The 22,250-nt window shown below is 44.8% G+C and overlaps 2 protein-coding genes and 1 non-coding gene across 6 annotated transcripts; 2 read left to right on the forward strand and 1 right to left on the reverse strand.

Annotated features, from left to right (window-relative positions):
• The first annotated feature begins 3 nt into the window (after window positions 1-3).
• PTCD3 (pentatricopeptide repeat domain 3) lies at window positions 4-11,702 on the forward strand. The gene is made up of 24 exons (XM_015862586.3): window positions 4-95; window positions 439-488; window positions 1,051-1,090; window positions 1,400-1,445; window positions 1,694-1,762; window positions 2,360-2,464; window positions 2,610-2,733; window positions 3,357-3,484; window positions 4,188-4,261; window positions 4,900-4,987; window positions 5,084-5,144; window positions 5,425-5,507; window positions 6,188-6,332; window positions 6,836-6,886; window positions 7,208-7,291; window positions 7,623-7,651; window positions 8,131-8,234; window positions 8,745-8,823; window positions 8,911-9,001; window positions 9,222-9,307; window positions 9,403-9,551; window positions 9,992-10,033; window positions 10,882-11,040; window positions 11,328-11,702. The coding sequence occupies exons 1-24, from the start codon at window positions 28-30 to the stop codon at window positions 11,401-11,403; spliced, it is 2,031 nt and encodes a 676-aa protein (XP_015718072.2). The 5' UTR covers window positions 4-27; the 3' UTR covers window positions 11,404-11,702.
• LOC116653442 (small nucleolar RNA SNORD94) lies at window positions 5,219-5,361 on the forward strand. Its single transcript, XR_004307269.1, has one exon. It is a non-coding gene; the product is annotated as a small nucleolar RNA SNORD94 (small nucleolar RNA).
• A 480-nt stretch (window positions 11,703-12,182) lies between the features above and the next one.
• IMMT (inner membrane mitochondrial protein) lies at window positions 12,183-22,218 on the reverse strand. Of its 4 annotated transcripts, XM_015862583.3 has the most exons (15): window positions 22,113-22,218; window positions 21,193-21,269; window positions 20,822-21,011; window positions 20,051-20,171; window positions 19,384-19,464; window positions 19,191-19,292; window positions 18,895-19,031; window positions 18,447-18,550; window positions 17,960-18,095; window positions 16,813-16,942; window positions 15,535-15,549; window positions 14,458-14,681; window positions 14,030-14,161; window positions 13,487-13,616; window positions 12,183-13,150 (listed from the first exon to the last, which is right to left on the reverse strand). In XM_015862583.3, exons 1-15 carry the CDS (start codon window positions 22,155-22,157, stop codon window positions 12,543-12,545), a joined length of 2,232 nt encoding a protein of 743 aa, XP_015718069.2. In that variant the 5' UTR covers window positions 22,158-22,218; the 3' UTR covers window positions 12,183-12,542. The 4 variants fall into 4 exon arrangements, with proteins under 4 accessions (XP_015718069.2, XP_085403645.1, XP_015718071.2 ...); XM_085547519.1 differs by lacking the exon at window positions 19,384-19,464; XM_015862585.3 differs by lacking the exon at window positions 15,535-15,549.
• Between the last annotated feature and the right edge of the window lie 32 nt (window positions 22,219-22,250).

The raw sequence follows: 22,250 nt of genomic DNA on the forward strand, positions 1-22,250 counted from the left end.
CCCACATAGCGCTGCGTGAGGGCCGGCATGGCGGCTGGGAGGGTCGGGCTGAGCTCGTGGTACCGAGTGCTGGCGCTGAGCAGGCGGTGCGGACGGTAAGAGTCCGCCATGGCTTCATCCTTCGCCCTGAGGAGAGGGGAACGGCGGCAGCGAGGCTTCAAGGAGGCCGAGCTGCCTTTGTGGTGGCTTCTCTTGGGTCTGTCCTCACCACAGGGTTGGGTTCGGGGCGTTAAAGTGGCCTTTAGTTACTGAAGCGATTGGGATTGATTTAAGGGTTTTCCTCAAATGAAATATTGCTCGTGGTTTGCTTGCTGGGATGCAGCCATCATACCCCCTAAATCAATTGTGGATTCTCGACTTGTAGTCCAGGACGTCGTTAATATAGTTTTGTTGTATTAGTTTGACTTCTATTCATTCAAAACTCTGATTGGATTATAGGTGCTCTTCTACTAATGCAGCTCTTGGGAAGACTGTTGAAAACTCCGAAGGTATGATGCTGTAATTACGAGTTCCTTCCTTTCACAGCTTCCACACAGCACAGTCTGTTAGTGAATGTCATCATTACCCACTTTACTTTCCTACCGTCTTTATTGTGCGGAGATTTCCTGGCTTAATTTTACTTGGTTCCCCTCATTCCAGCCTGTTATCCATGTCCAGACCACAAGCTGCCCAATTACTCTTTGAAATGAAATAAGGTTTTGATATCCCCAACATCTGATGACAAGGAGTTGGTCTTTTTAGTTCTGAGAGTCCAGAGAGGAATGAGACAATCTGGGGCTTAAGCTGGAAGATACAGGATAAGGATGATTAAGGAAACTTTATGAGTAAGAGGATAGATAGCACTGAGGTTGAAGAAAACTTGGAGTTCTGATCCTGTCTACATACAGGACTTCAACCTCCAGCCTTTTCTGTTATCTGTAGTGGTCTATATCAGACTGTGGTTTTGAAGACTTTAAGTACTTTCGAATATATTAGCTCAAATCATCAGTTTTCTTTAGGTCAAGGTTTTCTATTAGTTTCTAATAACAATTTTAATATTGTTTTTTCTAGGTGCTCCAGAAGAAATTGTGCTCCCACGAAGGAAAACTTGGTGGGTTTGTACTGTGGGAATGTGTCTTGGCCTGGAAAAAAATCATTGCTTGACAGCTAAATTTAATCATGTCTTTGAATGAGATTGGAACTTGGTTGTAGCAAAAGACAACCTTACGTTGCTAACTACTGAAAGAGGCTTTTCATATTAGTATGTCATTGGAAGGTGTTGAAAAAGAGAAATCACGTTGCTCTATTCTTGGACTTGAACTGAAAATCTTTACAAAGCTGTACTTATGCTGCCTAGAATCCAATAGGTCACATTAGAAGTCTGCAACCTTGTATTAATGAAAGCTTGTTTTATGCCTAGGGATAAACTAGCAGTTCTCCAAACGTTGGCTTCTACTGTGAAAAGGGTGAGTAGTTTTGTTATGATCACAGTAAAGACCCTTTTGTGGTTGCTTTGTTAGCCCACATGTACGTGCATAACACAGATGCTTTTTAAACAGCTTCCAAATAGCTGAACCCATTCTGCATGTGTAATTCTTGTAGAAAGCAAATAAAGAAGTACTTATGTAAGCATTATGGACAGCTCTACCATATCATGAGCACTGTTCCTGAGTATATAACTGTAAGTTTCAGTCCTGGGTTCTCCTTCCTACAGGATCCTACTGCTGCTCATTATATGTTCTATGATGACCCTTACCTTATGCCAAGAAATTCAGCCACCGCTGTGAGTATTTCTTGTAAAAATCCTTGATAGCTTTCTGATTGGAATCCTACAGTAATTCTTTAGTCTAAGCATTGTAGTTGTATGTATTGGGTATAGAAAGTAAGTGCTACATAGAGATTTTGTGTTTATGGTTTAGTTAAGTTGAATTCCGTGTGATTTAAAACCAAATAGTTACTGGGATGCGTGTTACTACACAAACAGCATATGATTAATTTAATCATCCTAGTCAACCCCTGGGAGTTTTAGCTTTATCAATGAACAGCTGGGTGGATGAAAGGTGGGTGGTGCCAGCGAATGTAGATGTAAAATAGGAAGGAACTTCCTCATGTTATGTATATAAGAAGAGAGAGAATCTTGAGCGTGAGATACTAATGTGAGATTTAAGGTATCTGATCCATGACTAAGTAACAGAAGTATAATACAGTCTAATTTAAGGAACAGACATCCTTACCGTGTTTATTATAATAAAGAGTTGAAGAAAAAGCATGAGGTTCATTTGGTCCCATTGGAATCCTCTATGTTATGGAAGCTGTTTTTCCTTCCTCAGCCTTTTAGTTACATGCTTCATCAAACTCTTGTTCTCTTTTTCCTATGCAGCGTCTGCTTTCCTTGTCAAAAGAGTCTGGGAGAAATGCTGCAAGATATATTATTAAGGAATATCCTCATTTTTTTGACAAGATTCTTGCTGAACCAAACATACCAGTAAGCTTTTTGCTGTTTGTTTTCCATTGTATTTGTGTGTTGTCAGGTAGTGAAATCTGCTGTGAGACTGGGCCAAAAACTTTAACTGCTAGTGTTGTAACAATGAGATTGGAGCATATGCTTGACTTATCCTTTGTGCTTTTAGAGTTTGATGCCTGAGATATGTACACCTCAGATTGAAGGTGTGAATGAGGAAGCTCTGAAAGAACGCATCAACCTCCGAATGGTGAAAGCTTCAGTGGACCTGTTTGATCAGCTCCTACAAGCAGGTATGGTCATCACCTGCCAGGTTCCAGAATAAAGCTCTGCTTAAATCATGCAAAAACATGTTTTAGTAGCTGGCCCAGGCCAATGTCAGATAGTCACCTTGAATGAGAAATGTAGAGGTAGCTTGTTCATGTGTTGCCACTTTTCTGCCTGAGTTTGTCTGCAAGGGAGCAGAATTTGACCCAAGCATAAAAGTAGAATTCTCTCTTTGCACGGCGTAACTACCACCGGAGGAAATCTAGGTTTTGTATGGTGGCAGTTTCATGACTGTGTTGCTCATTTGTCAGTTATAAATTTGTATCATATCACATAGGAGTCTCAAAGAAGCTGTAGTCATAAAAAGCACTTGGCATTTCAGTTGCTGTTCACAGTTTAAGCTGCCAGCTGCTATTCCCTTCTTCCACTTGGTCAAGAAAACTCATTCAGTGAGACTAATACTCAAGTCCATTGCTGAAGTTGTCTTCTACTATAAATAGGTTCATTAAGGTGTTAATTTATACCTCTGTTTCACAGAATTGCTAGGTAACTTCCCTGTCAGAAGAGAAAATGATCTGTTATGGATGTGCATTGAATAGTAACGTTTTTTCATTTCTTTGTGACTGCTGTGCATCGTTATTCCCTGTAGGTACACCTGTATCACTGGAGACCACTAATAGCCTTTTAGATTTGTTATGCTTTTATGGGGATGGAGAATCTACTCAGGAAAAGGAATCTGAAGAAAAAGAAGAAAAGGAGGATTTGGAAGAATCAGAGGTATGAAAAAGCTGTTGAGCTCTATTTACCTCTTAAGTTGCAAGAGTGTATAAGGGTGATTTCAAGGTTTTTGCCCTGTGCCCATTTACCTGGCAGATGGTATGAGGCAGGTCAGATGCAGCTAGAAATACTGCAGTTGTAAAAATCCTTTGTCTGACCTACCAGCAAAAGCTGAACCTAATAACAGCAACAACCTTGTATTGACTAGGTTTGCTGAACTGTGTTTAAATACCTGCTTCCACTGCCAGATTTGGTTTTGTCATTTGCTTCCAAAGAGTTCTCTAATGAAGATCAGCATGTTCACTGGATTCCAGTTTGAATCTTAACTGAGTTTTAATAAAGTTGAGGGCTTCTTATTGTCAGCTGAAGGAATCAGTTCCAGCTGTAGATGTGTTTGGCATTTCCTGTCCCTGGGATGGCTGTTGAGAGAGAAAGGGTTTTATACTTAGTATGATGTAATTTTTCCCTTCCACTCCACAAAAGCATTTAATTCATCTTGTATTTTTAGTAACAAACAGTATTCTTAATCTCATTATCGCTTCTCAAACATTATAGTCTAAATAATTTTATTGCAACTCATTCAGAATATTCATCTTCAGTAGCATATAAATTGCTGCTGAACTTCTGTAACTAAAACACATCATTTGATGTTTAATTGCAACTTTGGATTCTGAGAAACTCACTTGTGCAAAAATCTCTTCAGGTGAACGCTTCAGAGCAGGAGACTCCAAAGAGACCTCCCCGAAGAGGATTGCACCCATCTGCCTCTAGATGGAGGTACGGAAGGCACTGCCAGTATATATATATAATAGTATGGATAATGTTTTGAAGTGGTTTTTTTTAGGGCAACAAGGCTCGTGAAGGGCTTGGAAAATCAGCCCTACAAGGAGAGGCTAAGGAAGCTGGGGCTGTTTAGTCTGGGGATAAGGAGGCTGAGGGAAGACCTTATCGCCCTCTTCCAGTACCTGAATGGTGCTTACAGTGAGAGTGGGGCAGGTCTCTTCTCACTGGTGACAAGGGGAAATGGCTTCAAGTTGCGCCAGGGCAAGTTTAGGTTGGATATTAGGAAGCACTTCTTTACAGAAAGGGTAGTTAAGCACTGGAATAGGCTCCCCAGGGAGGTGGTTGAATCGTCATCCCTGGTTGTGTTTAAGAGCCATTTGGATGTGGTGCTCAGGGATATGATTTAGTGGAGGGTTTTTAGAATTAGGGTACTGGTTAGGCTGCGGTTGGACTTGATGATCTTCAAGGTCTTTTCCAACCTGGGTAATTCTGTGATTCTATGAAGCATCGATGGAGATCTAGAAAGTGATTATAGAACAGTTCAGAGGGTGAGGATGAATGTATTTGAGTGTCAGCCCTAAAAATATCTTATATTGAGTTCATTTAACATTGAGCTCATGTGTTAATTCCAGGGAAAACAACAATGCTGAAAGGATATTTAAGATAATGCCCGAGAGGAACGCACACTCCTATTGCACAATGATCCGTGGGATGGTGAAGGTAAAATTCTCTTTAGTGCGAGGAGGGCTATTTTCAGCTTGTGAAATCTCACATGCAGAGATGGTTTATTTGCTTTGTTCATTTATTTTTTTCCAGCACGGGGCTTCTGCTAAAGCTTATGACATGTACACAGACTTGCTGAATGACAGGCACAAGGGTAAGCATCTCCTGTTTTGAATGATGGTCTCCGAAGTAGAAGAAAGGAGTTGTGGGTATGTGAATATTTCTGTCATGGCAGTGATGATTGGCGCAGGGGTACGGACCTCAGCTAGATCATGGGAGCTGAGTGCAAACTGTTGTTATCAGTGTAGCTGGCGTGTGGCTGGCTCACTGGAAACAGGTTTGCATGAGAACTTCGCCAAAGACTGAGCCATGTTACAAGTAGTTCTCCACAGAATATAGTTGTCAATTAAGAGGAATTATGTTATGCTTTCCAGCTGATGTGCACACCTTCAATGCACTGATTACAGCAGTCCCATTTCTGAAGGACAGGTTCCTGGAAAGATGGGAGTTAATCAAGGTAAGCAGGTAAAGGAAAGGGCTTACAGTGCAGGGCCTGGGTCTGTGTTGTAAGTTTGCTGTTGTTCAGAGGCTGATGCTGAAAATGAGCTTTGTAAGAAGATTGCAGTATCTGCTGCGAAGGAATTAATGCTGTTTTAAATACCAACTGGCTGTTAAGGAGTGAATGATGTACCAAATCTAACTTTGTCCTTACAGAACGGTTTGTCTTCTGAGAACATACTGATCCAAGAACTGCCAAGCCAGAAAGAAATTGGGAAATTACGATCATAAATCATAATTATGATCATAGAATATAATGGGAGGTTTAAAAAACTAGGTTAAAAGCTCCTCTTTGACTTGTGACTGATTGTGTTGGAAATAGAATTTAGAGGAGTAGTAACATTAGAGGTTCCAGTACTAACAAGAAAGCATCAGAGAGGAAGATTAGTTAGTAAGTTTAACAATTTCTTTGATATTCTGGTCAGAAGTCTCAAAGCTCTGATGTGATGTCACTTAAGTAATCTTTTCTCAGTTAAATTAATTAGAGGTGAAGCAGTACTCCCTGCAGTGGTTACTTGAGATAGTGTTGTTCGCTTGCAGGCTATGAAAAGGATTAGACTGGGGAAATATACCTCCCTGAATGATGATAAACTGTGATCCATCATGTGTGAAGCACTAAGGGTTTACTTTCCTTTTAAGATGTTCTTGACTCACATGGCTCAGCAGGAAGTGCAACCAAATGTGCGAACTTTTAATGCTGTACTGAAGACTCTGAGAAGATGTGGTGGTGTAGGCAGAAGTATGGCCATGCCAGTAATGAAGGAGATGGAAGCACTTGAAATTGGTAAGAGAACCAGAAAGCCACAGCCAGAATGAAGTCTTTGGATGCTGTAGCCTCTTAAATTAGGACCATGTTTATTGTTAACCTAGTTACATCTAGGTCTTCAAGGACAGGTGGGCATGCAGTGGGCAGGTAGTATTTGCACAACTGATTTTATATGTGGTGGAGGATGATTTGCTCAAATAACAGCTTATTGATACACTAAAGGCATGTAGAGTAGAAAACTAGGTACAAAACATTACTGCTGTTAAATTAGAGCAGGGAATCTTGGCCACATGTCCCTTAGCAATATGATGCTCCAGCTGATTATCTACTCTTAGACATTGTCTCTTCCAGTTGTAATTTTTGTAAAGGAGGTTTGGTCCATCGTTAGGGTGAAAGGGAGAGGGGTGATTGAGTAAATTATGGATAGTGCCTGACTAGGAGGCATGGAGACTGTGAATCAGAGCTTGGGCATAATGCTCAGTTGAGAATGTTGTGCTAATTTCAATCTTTTTGCCTTTCAGAGCCTAGCCTTGCAACGTATGATCATCTTCTCTCTATATTTTATAAAACTGGTATGTGCAGTATTACCTTGTCTGCAAATGTATCTCGAGTAGCATCTGGTTTAAATGCTTTCCAAATGCAATGGATGAGAGCAGTTGATTTATGACCTCACATAAAGGTGTGCAGCCCTAACATTGTTAACTGCTCTGATTCCACTTGAGTGAACAAAACGCTACAGAGTAGAATTACTTCTTCAACAGAAGAAAGAATCCTTCAGAAAACCTATTTTCTTGAGTTGATAAAGGCTGCTCAGTCTTTGTGGAGGAGATTCTGTACCAACAAAGTTCATAGTACAGCTGAGGTGTGATATTGTTTATTTGTTTGTCCCACAGTTGATCTTGCCCCATCAAGCATCGTCTCTGAGGTGCTGGATGATGTTGAAAAGAGGAGCTTCACTCCCCAGGACCCTGATGATGGTATGTATTTCAGTCTGTCTGACAGTCGGGTGTTAGAGGGGCAGTTGTAATGGCTTGGACAGCTGTGGGCGTGCTGAAGAGGTGGGTGACGTACCTCAACACCTGTCTTGGTGTTCTCTGTGTTCTCTGCCATAGCTCAAATGAGAACGTAGCTTTTGTAAAGCTGTCCAGGCCCAAACAGATCACCTGCATTGCTATATTGTCAAATTTAGCTGCACATTCAGTTTCTAATTGAAAATGTTGTGTCTGTCCCTCAGGAGGGTGGGTTAGTGAGTTGCTGTGTGTCTTATTGAAAGCTGGAAACTAACAGGCGTCATTTTTTCCCTTTCAGCCAGATTTTTTACCAATGCCATGCAGGTGGTAAGTAACTCATCCCTACTGGATTGTCAATGAGTTTTCCAGCCTGTCATGTGAGATTTAGCTCTCAGTGTCATTCCCTTTTTCACCTGTGTCCATCACCTTCTGCAACCCTCCTGCATAATCCTGTGGTTTTTTATTTGATATTTCTCAGTTGGTAACTTGCCTGTTCATGCATTTCTTGGTACAAAGAGCTACACAGCTGCCTGTGTTCTGAGCCTGCCTCCTGCTTCTGGCAGCAGTCAGCCACCTCCACACCTGAGAATGTCAGTGCAGCTCACACAGCAGCTTTGGCTTTTGCCCAGAGAGAGAGTCACTCATTTGTCCCATGTAAGAAAAGTGCTTAGCAGTCACTGCACTGAATTGTGTTCCATTAAGGACGTTTGCTGTCAGACTGTTACTGGTCTGTGTGAAAGCGAGTCTTGGGAGAAAGTGTTAAGTGTTACACTTGGTATCTTTAACACCTGACTCATTTCTTGCAGTGCTGTGATCTTAAGGATATCAAGCTTGCCTATCGTTTAAATAAAGCAATGGAGAAGGGAGACAATTGGAAGTTCTTGGACATGGATCGCTTAAATTTGTACTGGTGAGTGAAGTGCATTCAACATTCAGCATCTTGAGTGTTGTGATCAATTTGAGTACAAACTGAGATTTGAATGTTACCTGCCCAGAGGACAGAGAGGAATGTTGTAGATCCAGCCCTTCCATCTCCTCAGTTTAGCTTAATCCCCATCCAACATTACACCAACCAGAGGAATCTTTTACAGTCCTGTTATCCATGTAGGATGGCAGTTCAGGAGACCACAAAAAGTGGCTGCATCTCTGTTGTATGTAGAGATCACAGAGTACCAGATGTATTCAGGCACTAAACTTACAGGCAGTTTTGCCATTTGACTGTAATCCTGGCATCTGAATCACCTTCGCTAATGTAATTAAGTTCTGCAGTCATGGGATGTAATTAACTAGTGTACTGATTTGAAGAAAAGCATATTAAGACACTGTAGCTGGAGATGCTCCTGTAAGTTCATTAAAATAATATTCTGGTCCTTCGTGTAATCCAGTTGTTACCAAATTAGAGCTGTTTTCCCTCTTGTAGGTCAAAATTCTTTTCATTGTTGTGTATGATGGAACAAATTGATGTCGTGTTGAAATGGTACAAAGAGATGAGCCCTTCGGTGAGTGATTCCTACTGTAAGCTTTAAAGCTTTACAACACAGAACCAGTACGATTACAGTCCACTGAAGTGATTCTTCCTTCATCAGCTCTTCTATCCGAGTCCTAAAAACATCTTGGACCTCCTCCAAGCCCTGGATGCAGCCAACCACTTGGAAGTGATCCCGTCTGTCTGGGAAGGTTGGTGGGAGCCACGTGGCTACGTGAGGATATAAGCTGGGAGCAGTGCACAGTGGGAGGTGTTGGGGAGTGCTTGGAGGTGCTCAGAAGAGCTGTGGTCAGATGCTTTGGCAAGAAGGATGTTATTCCTGAGATTCTTTTTAAGCTGGGGAGACAAGAATGCAGATATGGTTTCAGCGTATAGAAAATATCCTACTGACTGCTGTCTGTATCTCAACAGATATGAAACAGCTGGGGTTTAATAAGAGACGAGATCTGTTGGAAGAAATTCTGTCCTTGATGAGCAGGGATCAGCACCCTGCAGAGGTAAGGAAGCCCAGTAAGAAAAGAGTAAAAGATGTCTCTAAACACAGCTCTCCTGACCGGAGTTGTTTAGCGTTAACAGTGTGATCCTTTCACAGGTCCAACTGGCATTTGCCAAGTGTGCAGAAGATATCAAAGCAGTCCATGAGCAATCCGGGAGAGATCAGGTCCCACTGGAATGGACGGGCAGTGCACTGGGCAGTGTCACTGTGGTGTTTTCCAGGGCTGGGAGAACCCAGGATGCGTGGTACGTGTGTGGCTGTCAGGAGCTCTTTGGTAATACTGTAACTCAGGTGTAGAACAGCTGATTTTCTACAGCTTCCCGTTTCCTAACTTTTAGAACTCTTCACCGAATTCCTGAAGAGCTTAAATGGGATAATTAAGTTCTTAATTAGCCCTGGGTCTAATTAAAACTGAAGTGAATATTTTTAGAACCCCAAGATTTTAATGTGAACTCATCACCAGTCACACTGGTCATTTGTTCTGTAGTATTTGAAGGTGTTCTGTGTTGCTGTTCAGTGACGTTAGGTGGCATGTGATGCATCTATAAGCATATGGTATTGGATGTGCTGGAGCTAAGGGGTGTCTCTAGGAAATAGAACTCACCTGTGTTTCATCTCGGCCTTGTCCCAGAGGTTTAACACCTGTCTATGCCTGTGTTTTTTTTCTGATTTTCCTTTTGAACAGGAGCATGATGGAGCGTTTCCAGCAAATCAATAGGATTCCCACGTGAGTACATCTGGGTTCTGACTCTGTACCCAGTCCGCTTTTGTCTGAGATCTTGCACTTCTGTTATGACCGATAATAGCAGACCATATCTGAGGGCAGCTGTTAACAGCACTTTGTGCTTGCCCTTTTCTGCAGCCTGGAAGGAAGACTTAAGGCTGCCAGGTCCCTTCAGAGCCCCTGTCTCAGTTTGGGGAGTAGAGAAAGGAATTGTACCATGAGACTGTACCATGGCTGATAGTTTGTGGGTTGTGAATGTGAAAGGAAAGTGGTTTCCATGTTGTTAGAAATGGACTTCAAGGCTCTCTGGTTGCAGTATTCCCTGCAGTACCAGCTGTGAACGCTTGCTTCTTGCTGAAAGGCAACAAATGTGCAGCAGCTGTACAGGTAACAAAGGAGCAGAGCCAGCACTACGACATGCAGTGGAGCTGGAGGAGCAGAGCTCTTTGTACCCATGGACATCACAGCAGCAAAGACATGCTGGCCTGGGATTTTAATCAGTGTTCTCCTAATGTTTCTGTACCTCTGCTGTCCACAGCGTAGGCCTCATGTGGGGGCTGTAAAGGGGGAAGGGTTACTTAGGCTGTTGTAAAGGTGGGGTCTTCATCCTGGCAGTGAGCTGCTACCATCCGTTTTTGTGCAGTACTGCTTTCTGTAAGGACAGGAGTTCCAAAGTGCATCATGTTGGTATGGGGTGAAAGCTGAGGTGCATTTGTAACAGCTCTGGCAGGAGCAGAATTGGGCTGGTTTTGTCATTTGAAAAGTGTCCCCTCCCTTCCCACCCTAAGGCAGCCAATGGCCACCTCACCTGGGGCTCTGTGAGCCACCACCCTCTGCCTTTGCTCTTACAGTGACCTGGTGATGGATGAGTTCTTGAACTGTGCTAAACAAACCAATTCCCCGGAGGAGGCGATTAAGCTGGTGAAGCTGGCAGCATCCCTTGGTCTTCCTTCATCGCAGAAGCTTAAAAGCAGAATAGAGAAGGAATTTGAACTCTCTGAAAACCAGAAGTAAGTTGGCCTGCTTTATGGTATCACTGTAGGGGTATAGTAGGCAGGGTGTTAGAGGGATAATTCCTGTGCAAAGGCTTCTCTGCTAGCACAGCTAACAACTTGCTTTCAGAATGATGATGTGCTTTTGTACTGACATCCACACCTCAAAAAATAACCCCTATTGATGATGCCTGGAAGGGAACGAATGTGACCTTTCACTGAGTGTTTTGGATATCTTGTTTCAAGCAAAAGGTTCCAAAGGTTTTTTCAACATATTTTTTGACTCAACTGTTTAATATTTGCAGGAGGACGCTGGAGAGCATCCAGTCAGACAGCGACAGCAGTGACAGCGACAGCGACAGCGACAGTGACCGAGACTAGCTGTCCTCCCTGCCTTCCCATAGGGAAAAGCTGGAGTGCTCTGGTGAGACACGTTCCGCTTGAGCACATTTCTCTGGGTCATCCTGGGACTTAAACCAGTGCTGAGTTCCTTCCATGCTGACTTCACTTAAATATGAAGTTCAGTCTGCATGTAAATGCTGTAAGTAATCGTTGTCTGTGGTGTTATTTCTCATCCATTTGGTGCTGGGACAGGCTTTGGAATGTAGAGGAAAAGCTGCCACTTGTTTCAGCCTCTGTACAGCTGGATGCTGCATCTAATAAAGGGCTGATGCTAAGGACAGCTGAATTCTGGTAATCTCTGTGTAGACAGTGTTGGTTACGCCCATTCTCTCCTTGCAGAGGAATCTTGGGAGGATTTTTGAGGTAATTTATTGTGAAGGTCTTTTTCCTGCTCGTACTGAAGCATGTCCTACTGTGGGGGAGTTAACAGCCAATTCCCTTCATAAGAAATAAAACCTCGCTGGGTGTAATGCTGCAGGACAAGTCCTAACTGCTATGAGGACAGCTTAGGGATTGGTCAGCAATAAGACTGGGAGACAGCAGCTGCTACAGGTTGAACTGCAGCTTAAAGTGCAGTACAGTAAAAGATTTGTAGTAAAGCTGTTTGAAAGCAGAGTTTGCTCCAGGAATTCAACATGCACTTATTAAGGGGTGGGATTAGTACAAAGATGAAGCCTTGTCTTCCTCAGGTCACAGAGACAGGCCGTTCCTGCATGGCAGCTGTCTTTGCTGCTAAAGAGGAAACTGAGAAGCAGGAGAGTGGTTGAAGTCTTGTTTTATTCAGCTGACAATGTGGCAAATCATTAAGGGCAGGTTACAAACATTTTGGTTGGATCACAAGCCTGCTTGGTAAGACGGGGAAACAAAATTGTTACACAGATTGTGAAGAAGCTTCCTGAAGTCGGTGGTCGTAACGCAAACCCAATACAAATACAACAGGTGGTAACTTAAATACAGTGCAAGGAAACAGGACAGGACCCACGCTTTGATTTAACGCTTCCAGCCCGCCCCCACCAGCTGGTTGGTTTGCAGCCCTTAGGAGCTCACCCTCAGGAGGTCGCTGGGTTTCTCTTCAGCGTGAGCAACTGCTGAACTGCCTCTAAACTAACAGTCCAAGCTCACTGCACTTGAGTTGTTCCCAACCCTACAGCGCTGGCGTATGCTGTCAGGATATCCACTATTTGTTTGGTTTCAAGGGTCATTCGAGCTTCAGTCAGCCAATCGTGTGCGACTCTCCTGGACTCTCCTCTTAACTGGTTGACGAATTTAGCTGCCAGCTCCAGATCTCCGTGTTCAATGCAGTAGGAAGCGTAAGACAGTAATTTAAACGTATCGAGGTCGTCAGGGCTGAGCTCAGCCGGTGGCTTCAGCTGTTGAGGGTGGAACACAAGAAGGGACTGCAGGTAGGACAGGAAGTATTGATACAAGCTGTTTCTCGTTTCGTCAATCATAGCCACTCTTTTTGCCAGTTTTTGGACTGTGTAGAACCGTGCTCTGAGGGCCTCTTCGCTGTACACCCCTCGTGTCAGAGACTCCTGGGGGAGGGCTGCTGTTAAGGCTTCTGTAAAGGCGTTGTCAGAACAGCTGGCCTTGATGGCCTTCACTGCGCTCTCCAGCGGCTCAGTGGGGCTGTCACCAGAGGCCGTCTTCATGCAGTACTTGAGTGCTTCCACAGAAAGCCACAGCTGATGGGCCTTTCTGGCCTCCTCTTCTGCTACTGCGTGACCTGCAAAGTCAAGAGGACTCTCAGTTGGGGCACACAGGGAAAGCACTGAACACAAACGTGTTCCAATTCAAGCAACAAAAGCCATCCCTCTGAACACTTTTGAAGTAGCCACCCCCTTGCCATCTGCTCAAAGCAAGTCTGTTCCACACCTCAGAGTCCCTGCCAACAGAGCAAAGCTATGGCTTTGGCAGAGCCAGCTTTGGACTTTGCAGCTGGGACTTATTGAGTACTCGGCCGATGGCAAACCATCAGCCATATGGTTAATCTGGTGTTCAGGCACCAGATCTGGACAAGAACTGTGACTGCTCCTTAAGGAGATGAGATCTCAGTGCTCACTCTCAACTGCTTGCTCGATTCCTTTCAGCCTGGCGTAGGCAGTGTTTATATCCAGCGTGAAGTTGTCGAGCTGCTCCTGAGTAAGGCGTCGGAATTGCATTTCTTGCTCGCTGAGTTTCTCTGATAGGTTCTGAAATAGATTTGTACATCATCAGGCCAGCGAGAGCTGTTTCTTCAACTAACCATATTCAACCTCTTAAGATATGTTTGCGTAACCTTTTATTCTTGCTCCAGACAACACACGTAGTAAATATACCACTAATAAGTCCTTTTAAAGTGGTGAAATTAATGGTTAATACATTCCTAACATTCCTAATTATCAAATGTTCACCTATAGCTGAGGATCTTAAGACAACTCAGCATTAAATCTACATGCTGAAGGACTTCACCTCCTCCAGATGAGCAGATTCCCTCCCCAGCCCCCACTGAGTGTTCCAGCAGATGGTTCACGTTTCCTCCTGCAAAGTGCCTGCTTTGTGAAGCTTCACCACCAGCATTTTGATCAAATTCCCACACGGCTCCCAGGTGATTCCTTTCCCTCACCTGCTCAAATTCCTCCTTCAGCTCCTGTTCCTGGATCTTAAGGACATCCCGCAGGTGATCGGCGTGGGCAGCTGCCTGCCGCCGGAGCTGCGTCCTCATTTCGCTCTCCATCACCTCTCGGACCTCTTCAAGCTGTATGCAATTAAGCAGCACAATTGCACAGCAGTTGTTACCCATCAGGGTATATAGAAGTGTTACTGATTTAAACTCACGCTTTATCTTACAAAGCTGCCAAGGGCTGCTCTTACAGCTCAGCCTTTTCCTAAAGATTACAAGGGGTGGCCATTCTACACCTGAAGAAGTTTCCTTGCTCAGAATCTCCCTTCCATGCTTAGCATAGGCAGGGGACCCCAACCTGAAGTCCCCCAGCACTCACAACACCCTGCTGCTCCCTGTGCCCCTCTTCTAGGCGGGTTCCACTACTTTACCTTCTTCTCCTGTTCTATTTCAATCTCACTTTTGTGATGCTCCAGTGCTTTTGCCACAGCTGCCTCGAGTGCCTTTTTATCTTCAAGTTTTTGCTTCTCCAGGGCCAACTCGATGTGCTGCTGCTCCCTGACCCTCTGCTCAGCCAGCTCCTTGTTCAGCTGGTCGATGCGACGATGCGCGTGTGCAATCAGGGAATTCAAGTCGTCTGTTGATAACTGCCCAGCTAAAAAACAACAAGGCGCTATTAGAAAGAGCTGCAGAGAAGCTACCCCACCTCCTACCCCTGGAGAGCTCCGAGGCTCCATACGTGGTTGACCTTTGAGCACGTTTTAAGAGACACTGATTGGTGGTAAAGCCCACCCAAATGCTCCTTTCCGAACCAAATCTATAAGAACTTCCCAGCACTTGGGAGAAAAATTACTCCAGTTCATTTGAATCATTCACATCTACAATTCATGCTGTTCAGCAGCTCTCCAGGCCAGCTGTTCACAGTCAGATGTTGCTATTTGTTATCTGGTGCAGCAGGTCTGACCCAAAAGCTGAGCAGCACCATCAAGGAGCTCAGAAAAATCAACCTCAGAATCAGAGAGGAAATCAATCATGAAGATTAAATCCAAATTCAGTCCCTCAGTTTGGTGACCCAGCTCAGAGCACCCAGATGTGCTGGTGGTATCAGCAGGAGCCGGCCTCAATCAGGCCCAAAGCTGAAGTAAAGCACTGTCAGTTAGAATTAACCATTGTTGATTAGGATGGATTCATTTCTGTTTCCCATTGGGATCTCAGCAGCAGCTGGTGACTGGCTGAAATACACAAAGCAAGTGGAAGCGTGGCTTTCCAATGCAAACCACACTCACCTGGGCAAGTGAGAGCTGCTAGACAAAGTCTGGTTTAAGCTGCACATGCAGAACTAGCGGCAAGGATCCCAAAGCACAGCCCAGTCTGAAATATTGCAGGGATATTTTTCACTGCTTTGCTGATAGTGCATGTAATTAAAGTGGTGCACCACACAAACATCAAAAAGGAGAAAGAGGAAAGAGAGAATATTCACAAGACCAGAAAAAGTTACAGGAACTCACCTAGATCAGTTATGTCTGCAACAGAAAGAGGAGAGGTTGGAGAAGTTAATGCACATTCACTACAGCAGTCAGTCGTGCAATAGTACAATGGACAACTAAAAGCTTCTGGTCTAGAGTGATCCAAGGCTGCAGGAGTTTAAGAACAGACTCCGGAGATCCCTCCTTGTTACAAGCAAGATGTAACCCAAACATCCCCACCACTACAGCTGCCTTTGGAAACCCACAGATGAACCTTTAGGTTCAGTCAAAGCGAGAAATACAAGTAAAGAAGTGCAACAGGACACTGAGAATTTCCATGTCCTTAGAAATGAGGAGCAGTTGGTTAAGAGACAAATTCCCAGGCAGCAGTGAGAGTCACTATCGAGTCAGTCCTGTACACTAAGTAGGGTCACACTGGTGTTAAACTGAACACCTGGAAGCTGCTGGGATGTTCCCTCTCAGAACAGTGCAGTGCTCACAATACTTGGGATGTCCTCCCCTTATCCTGCATTAGAAATGGCAGCTCCATCTCCAGACGCCAAATCCCATTTTCTTCAGAACTAATATCCCGGAAGATTGCACATAAGAGAGACAGCACAGCAAACTGCAGTTTGTCAACCTAACAAGTTCTCCCAACTTCTTACAGAACAAAAACCCCATGTGTTGCACAGGCCTGGTGTTTTCATTTAGCTTTGAAAATGAGTTTGTGGATTAACGTTCACATTTCTAGAGCATTAAGTACCATTAAGAAAGAGGATCACAGAGGATGAGCTGACTTGCTTTAGCCGTAAGAATTTAACTGCAAGCCTGACTCCTTCCCTGCCTGCCTGCAATCACACTGTGGTGGTATCTGAACCTTCCAACAACTCTGAGTAATACATTTATCCCTCTAGCGAGGCAGAAAGATTCTAACTGTACTTCTGAATCACATTTCTCACTTCACTTTTATCTGTTCTAAGGAAAGCAGGAAAGAGCTCCAGCTGAAAAACCCAAGCACCTCAAAAACATGAGTGTGCCAGATGTCAGACCTCAGGCAAAGAACTGTAGCAGCTGGAAAACACCACGCAGCCATTTACTGCTTCTGTGCAGCACTGGCTGTTACTCCAGATCAACTCCTGTGTCACTCTCCTTTAGAACTAACACACTGGGATAAGTGAAGTATGTAAAGAGCAGTGAATTCATTCTTTCAGTTATCTAGAAAGAATCAGGGAGCTCAGAACCAGGGAATCCTGAAAGCAGGCACTGTTACAGCTGCTCTATGAACTGCTCTACGATTGACTGCCATCGCCCCAGACTTACTGAGCCCCTTCCAGCCCGGCTGCACATCGGGGGTGATGCTGTCGAGTTCTCGCTGAAACTCCTCTCTTGCCGTAGCCACAAGTTCATGATACTGAGCCACGATTTTGGCCTCAGACTGTGCTGCCTGAACCTGTAACAAACAAAAAAGGAGACTGGCTTATCTTCCAAGGAGACTGAAGTCATCTGAGATCAAACCTGAGTTAGTGGCAGAGATCTTTATCCTCACTTGGGGAAAAGCTGCCCTGTGACATCAAGCCTCTTATACACAGTAATTATTTACCCCAACTACACAGATCCACTTCTTCACACGCACACTGTAACGCTGTAGTCAATCTGTAGCTCAGAAAAAACCAACACAATATGTTCCTTTAGAGATATCCAGCTCTACACCTTCATTACAGATTGTTTTCTGCCATCAGAGCAGCATGCAGCCATCACAGCCCCAGCAGGGAGCTGCCCAACCCTCACTGCGTTCTGTACTCCCACACTTCAGAGAAATTCCCCACTGAAATTCCTCCATCAGAGCAATCCATTAACTTGCAAAAGGGCATGATTTCAACTTTACTTTTCATCCTGTTTTCTGAGCCATAAAGTGGTTTACCCACAAAGTCATCAGCAGACTCCTCCCCAACCTGATGATTATTATAGGTGTGCCCCAGATCCAAAGAAACAAGTTTCAAGGTTAAAAAGTAATCTCAGCAATCCAACCCTATGTCTCCCATGCCCTGCACAAGGGCCACCACCAGAACAACTGGATACACTCAGTGAGAGGACACCACACCAATCAGCACCCTGAATGGTTTGTCTCATCTTCCTAATTCCACTCCAGCATCAGACAGAAGGAACTGCAAGTCCAGCATCAGACAGAAGGAACTGCAAGCTGCCCAAGGAAAGAGCAGACACTGAACAAACTGGCTGCAGAGTCTTCCGAGACAGAGTTCAGGCTTTTCTTGCAAAGTCTTTGTCAAGACAACTCCCTGGTACCACACACAGCTCAAAGACTGACTATAGCTGAAAATTGTGTTTAGAAATAGGATTTAAACTAAGAAATATTTGATCTGCTTTAAAGGATGTGGAAAAAGGGGGTCTCACAAGCTGCCAATCAGTCCTTGTTCTAATGATGATGAAGAACAGCTGGAAGTGTTACCTTCTTCACTACATTGTCCAAGTCAACTATCATATGATGAAGATTTTCCTCTGCAGCAATGATGTGAGGTTTGGCTCCTGGGATCTGAGCCTTCTTGGCATTCTCAATTACACCTTTTGTCTTCTCCAACTCTTCTCTGAAAAGAAATGAAGCTGTTGATTATAACGCATACAGGTCTTACTGCATAACCACATACATGCATGAGCACACATCTAATAAATAGCCAGCCTTAGGAGTGGCTCTGCTGAAGAATGGAACCAACAAACAGTGCTGTAAAACTTAATTTTACATCACAGCTAGGAGAAGCCAACGATGTTATTGACTCAACAGACCCAGAGTGCAGCAAATTGAATTCTTACAATAGGCATAATAATGATCAAATGATCCAAAATGATATTAGAAGGATTATGGGTTATTGTTTTCTTCAGTCTTACTTGAACTAAGGAGCACTGTATTTAAGTACGGGTAGGAGATACAAAGAACTCACTTGGCTTTCAGAAGGACATCAGCAGCTTCATCCACTGCCCTCCTTCGATCTTTCAGAGCCTCCTCCAGAGTGCGCCACTGAGCTGATTTCTTCTCCCCAGCAGTCTGACAAGCACAGATCGATCATTAGTGTTATCACAATCCCCACGGTACAAAATTACTCATCAGATAATAACAACACAGCTGGAAGCTCTTAAGAATTTCTTCTTTCTATCGTTTTTGTTGTGGTTTTGAACCTTGACATTGTGATTGACCACTCCATTATACCCTCTGCAACAGAAAGCAGCAGTCCTACACAAAGTGGGATATGTCAAAAGCAGAAGCACTTTATTATTAAACCCTACAACATTTCCCAAGTGGGAAGATCAGGTAAAACTGTGACAAACATTAAACCTCAGACTTTATCCTTAGTTACACGATGAACACAAGTCCCCAGCTGCCCAATTTACCTCCGAGTTGTCCATTGCCTCCTTCAGTATTTGCAAGTGCGCATTCACTGCTTGCACAGCAGATTCCTGTGCAGTAATTGCCTGCAGTGTTACACGAGCCGTAGAGCTCAGGGCTCCTTCCAGTGTTGCTGCAAGGGCTGGAAAGAAAATACTGGAATTAACTGCAGCCTCATCATTGAAGTGATTCATTACATCTCAAGTGTCTCCTTACGTTATTTTCTGTGGCTCACAAGAGGTTGGGAACAATCCTTTTGTCCCTTACAGCATGTGTAGCAGAACTCCAGGTATGGGCTCACCTGCGATCTTCTCTTGCTCCTCTTTGTCCTGCTGGGCAAGACGAGCCGCGACCTCGTCCGGCGATCGTTCTTTTATAGCATGGGAACCCTCATGTTCTTTACCTATAAAAGCAGATTATTTAAGCATCAGATCCATGTGTTTGAAGCGACAGGATTTTGATGTTCTATGTGGTATTCGTGCAATCTTTTTCACCTTCTTCAGGCTGTATCCCCGGAGCTGGCACTGACGCGGCTACCCCTGTTGCAGAGATGATCTGTGCTGCAGCTGTGCCTGCTGTTAAGTACAGTTACAGAACTGAAACATGCACATGCACTGAAGTGAGAACAGGGAAATAACAGACACTGGGTTTTTCCTCTGGAGGAACATCATTGGGACATTCATGTTATTATTTACAGAAAAGGAGACAGCATTAATTACACACACGCACATCTTCACCTGACATGACAGATAAGGGAACAAAGATGCCAACTGTGACTCTCTATGTTCCTTTTAATCTGGCTTTACAAGCAGCTCAAGCAATTATCCCAATTAAGGCATACTGCAGTTGCTTAAGAAGAAGAAATAGAATATCTCAAGAGCCCAGCACCCAAAGTGAGCCTTGTATGCAGAACTATGGAGTGCAGTCATTTATATTAGATTCCAAACACTCTAAGGTCAATAAACTTAATTGAAAACTAAGCACAAATGGCTCAAGCCCTTCTAGGCAAACTTCCTTATGATCAATAATATTAATTCAACAAAACTACAGCACAAACGTCTGCAACCATCCCCAAAGCCCATCTCCATCTGCTGTGGGATGTACAGTACAGGAGAACATTAGCACTTCTGCTTCTCTCCGTGTGACATTCCATAAGGTTACCTTCTTTTTCCTCTGAAGGAGCAACAGCTTCTGTTTTGCTTGTGTGGGATTTGGGAACGGGCTGTTTGGATTCTTTCATTACTTCTGCTACAGATGAGATCTTCAGTGGACCTTGTTGTATCTTGAGAATCAAAAATAAGAAAGTATTCATTCTTTAGTAACCATCGTGCAAAGCCACAAGGTAAGAACAAAAGCATCTGAGTCAGAGCCATAACTGGGCAGATCAGGATTTCAGTCTGAGCAGTCTGTGTGATGCTAAAGTTTACTCGGTGCCTGGAAGGCACTAAGAGCCTCCATGATCTCAAGTGAAGAACATGCAGCTGAAAACTGCTGCAGGGTAACCTCACTGCAGCCTTACAGTACCTAAAGGGAGCCTATAAACAGGAGGAAAGTCAACTCTTTGGAAGGGTAGATAATAGCAGGACAAGGGGAAATGGTTTTAAGTTGAGGGAGGAAAGATTTAGGTTAGATGTCAGGGGGAAGTTCTGTACTATGAGAGTGGTGAGGTGCTGGAACAGCTGCCCAGAGAGGCTGTGGATTCCCCATCCCTGGAGGTGTTCAAGGGCAGGTTGGATGGGGCAGCCTGGGCTGGTATTAAATGTGGAGGTTGGTGGCCCTGTGTGTGGCAGGGGGGTTGGAACTTGGTGGTCCCTGAGGTCCCTTCCAACCTGAGCCCTTCTATGATTCCATGATAAAGGGAAACATGCAAGCAGCACCATTACACAGCCGTCAGCAGCAGCTCTATTGAATAGGTGATTGGGAGATGCTTACCGGTTTCTTTGGCATGGGCACACTGTACGGTGCAGGACCAAGGGCCATCTCAAACAGTTTGTCAGAGTAGGGAATGGCTTTCTCTACATTCTCCCTGAAGTGTGGATCGTAGCTGGCGTACAGGACGGTTCCCCCGACTCCTCCACCCACAAACAAGACGCTTGCACCGATGATTTTGCCTACAGAAACACTGTGTGGAGAGAGGGATAAAACAGGAATGATGTAAATCGTATTGCACGACAATAAAGCCTCTGATAGGTTTTAAACCTCCAGCCTACACCTGGGAACACCCACTGTGATCCAGAAGGCGGCCACCAACCCAAGAGTGTGGGACAAACCAAGGGATGGAAGGAACCACCCCTCCAACGCACCCGGACTCCCCCGACGAGGTCGCATATCCACGGCTCAGTCGAGGTGGACGGAGCGATGCTCTCCTGCACCAGCAGCTCTGTGAGGGGTGGAGGAGAGCACAGTCAGGCACTGAGCACATCTCAGCCTCAACTCATCCCAATGCATGTTAGCTCAGCTCGGTCTGAGAGCTACAGCAGCTCAGTGCAGAAACCAGAGCTGCCTTTAGACCTGCAGCTCATTCAAGAGACACAAACACGTTTCTTTATGAGCTCCCTACAAGAACAATGCAGCCGCTTTCAAGATAGAGATCTCATTATACTATAAATGAAATTACCATGTGAGGAGTGATATTTTACCCTATTCTACTTAGTGGGGATAACATTACCCAACGTTTTTACCTCCTATTTTACCTCAAAATGAAGATCTGCCAGAAAAACTGGTTAAGCAGTAGTTTCTTAAAGCTGCATTGGCCCCTTTGGCCATCAAATAATCTTGTTTGAATTCAATGCCAGGCTGGATGTGGCTCTGGGCAGCCTGGGCTGCTGGTTGGTGACCCTGCACACAGCAGGGGGTTGGAGCTGGATGATCATTGTGGTCCTTTTCAACCCAGGCCGTTCTATGACTCAATGATTCCAAACACAGTGATTTTCCATCCCCGCAGCCGCTCAGGACACGTCTCACACATCCCAGAGCTCTATGTGACAGCCACCATCGTTACTCTGCTTTCCACCTCAGCTCAGTTTCCCCATCACACCCCCATCCTCATTTAACAGCGGTTCCCATCCATCAGCCCGGGCCTCACATCCACAAGGTCACGTCCCGCCGCCCAGTGCTGTCAGCGTTAGGCCGCACTGTGCTCACACCGATCAGAACCAGCCGTGCTCCCCCTACAAGGCCCCAAATCTCCCCCCCGCTCCCCACCGGACCCATCCCCGCTCACCTGCGCTGTCACCGCTCCCCCCGCCCGCTGACAGACCCGCAGCATCGCCCCGCACAGGCAGCACCGACGCGCCGCGCGATGCAACTCCACACACCGGCTGCACGGCGCACTGCGCATGCGCGGGACGCACATCCGCCG

Source organism: Coturnix japonica, chromosome 4, assembly GCF_054131305.1.
Source record: "Coturnix japonica strain WE chromosome 4, WE-NBRP24, whole genome shotgun sequence".
NCBI classification, from domain to species: domain Eukaryota; kingdom Metazoa; phylum Chordata; class Aves; order Galliformes; family Phasianidae; genus Coturnix; species Coturnix japonica.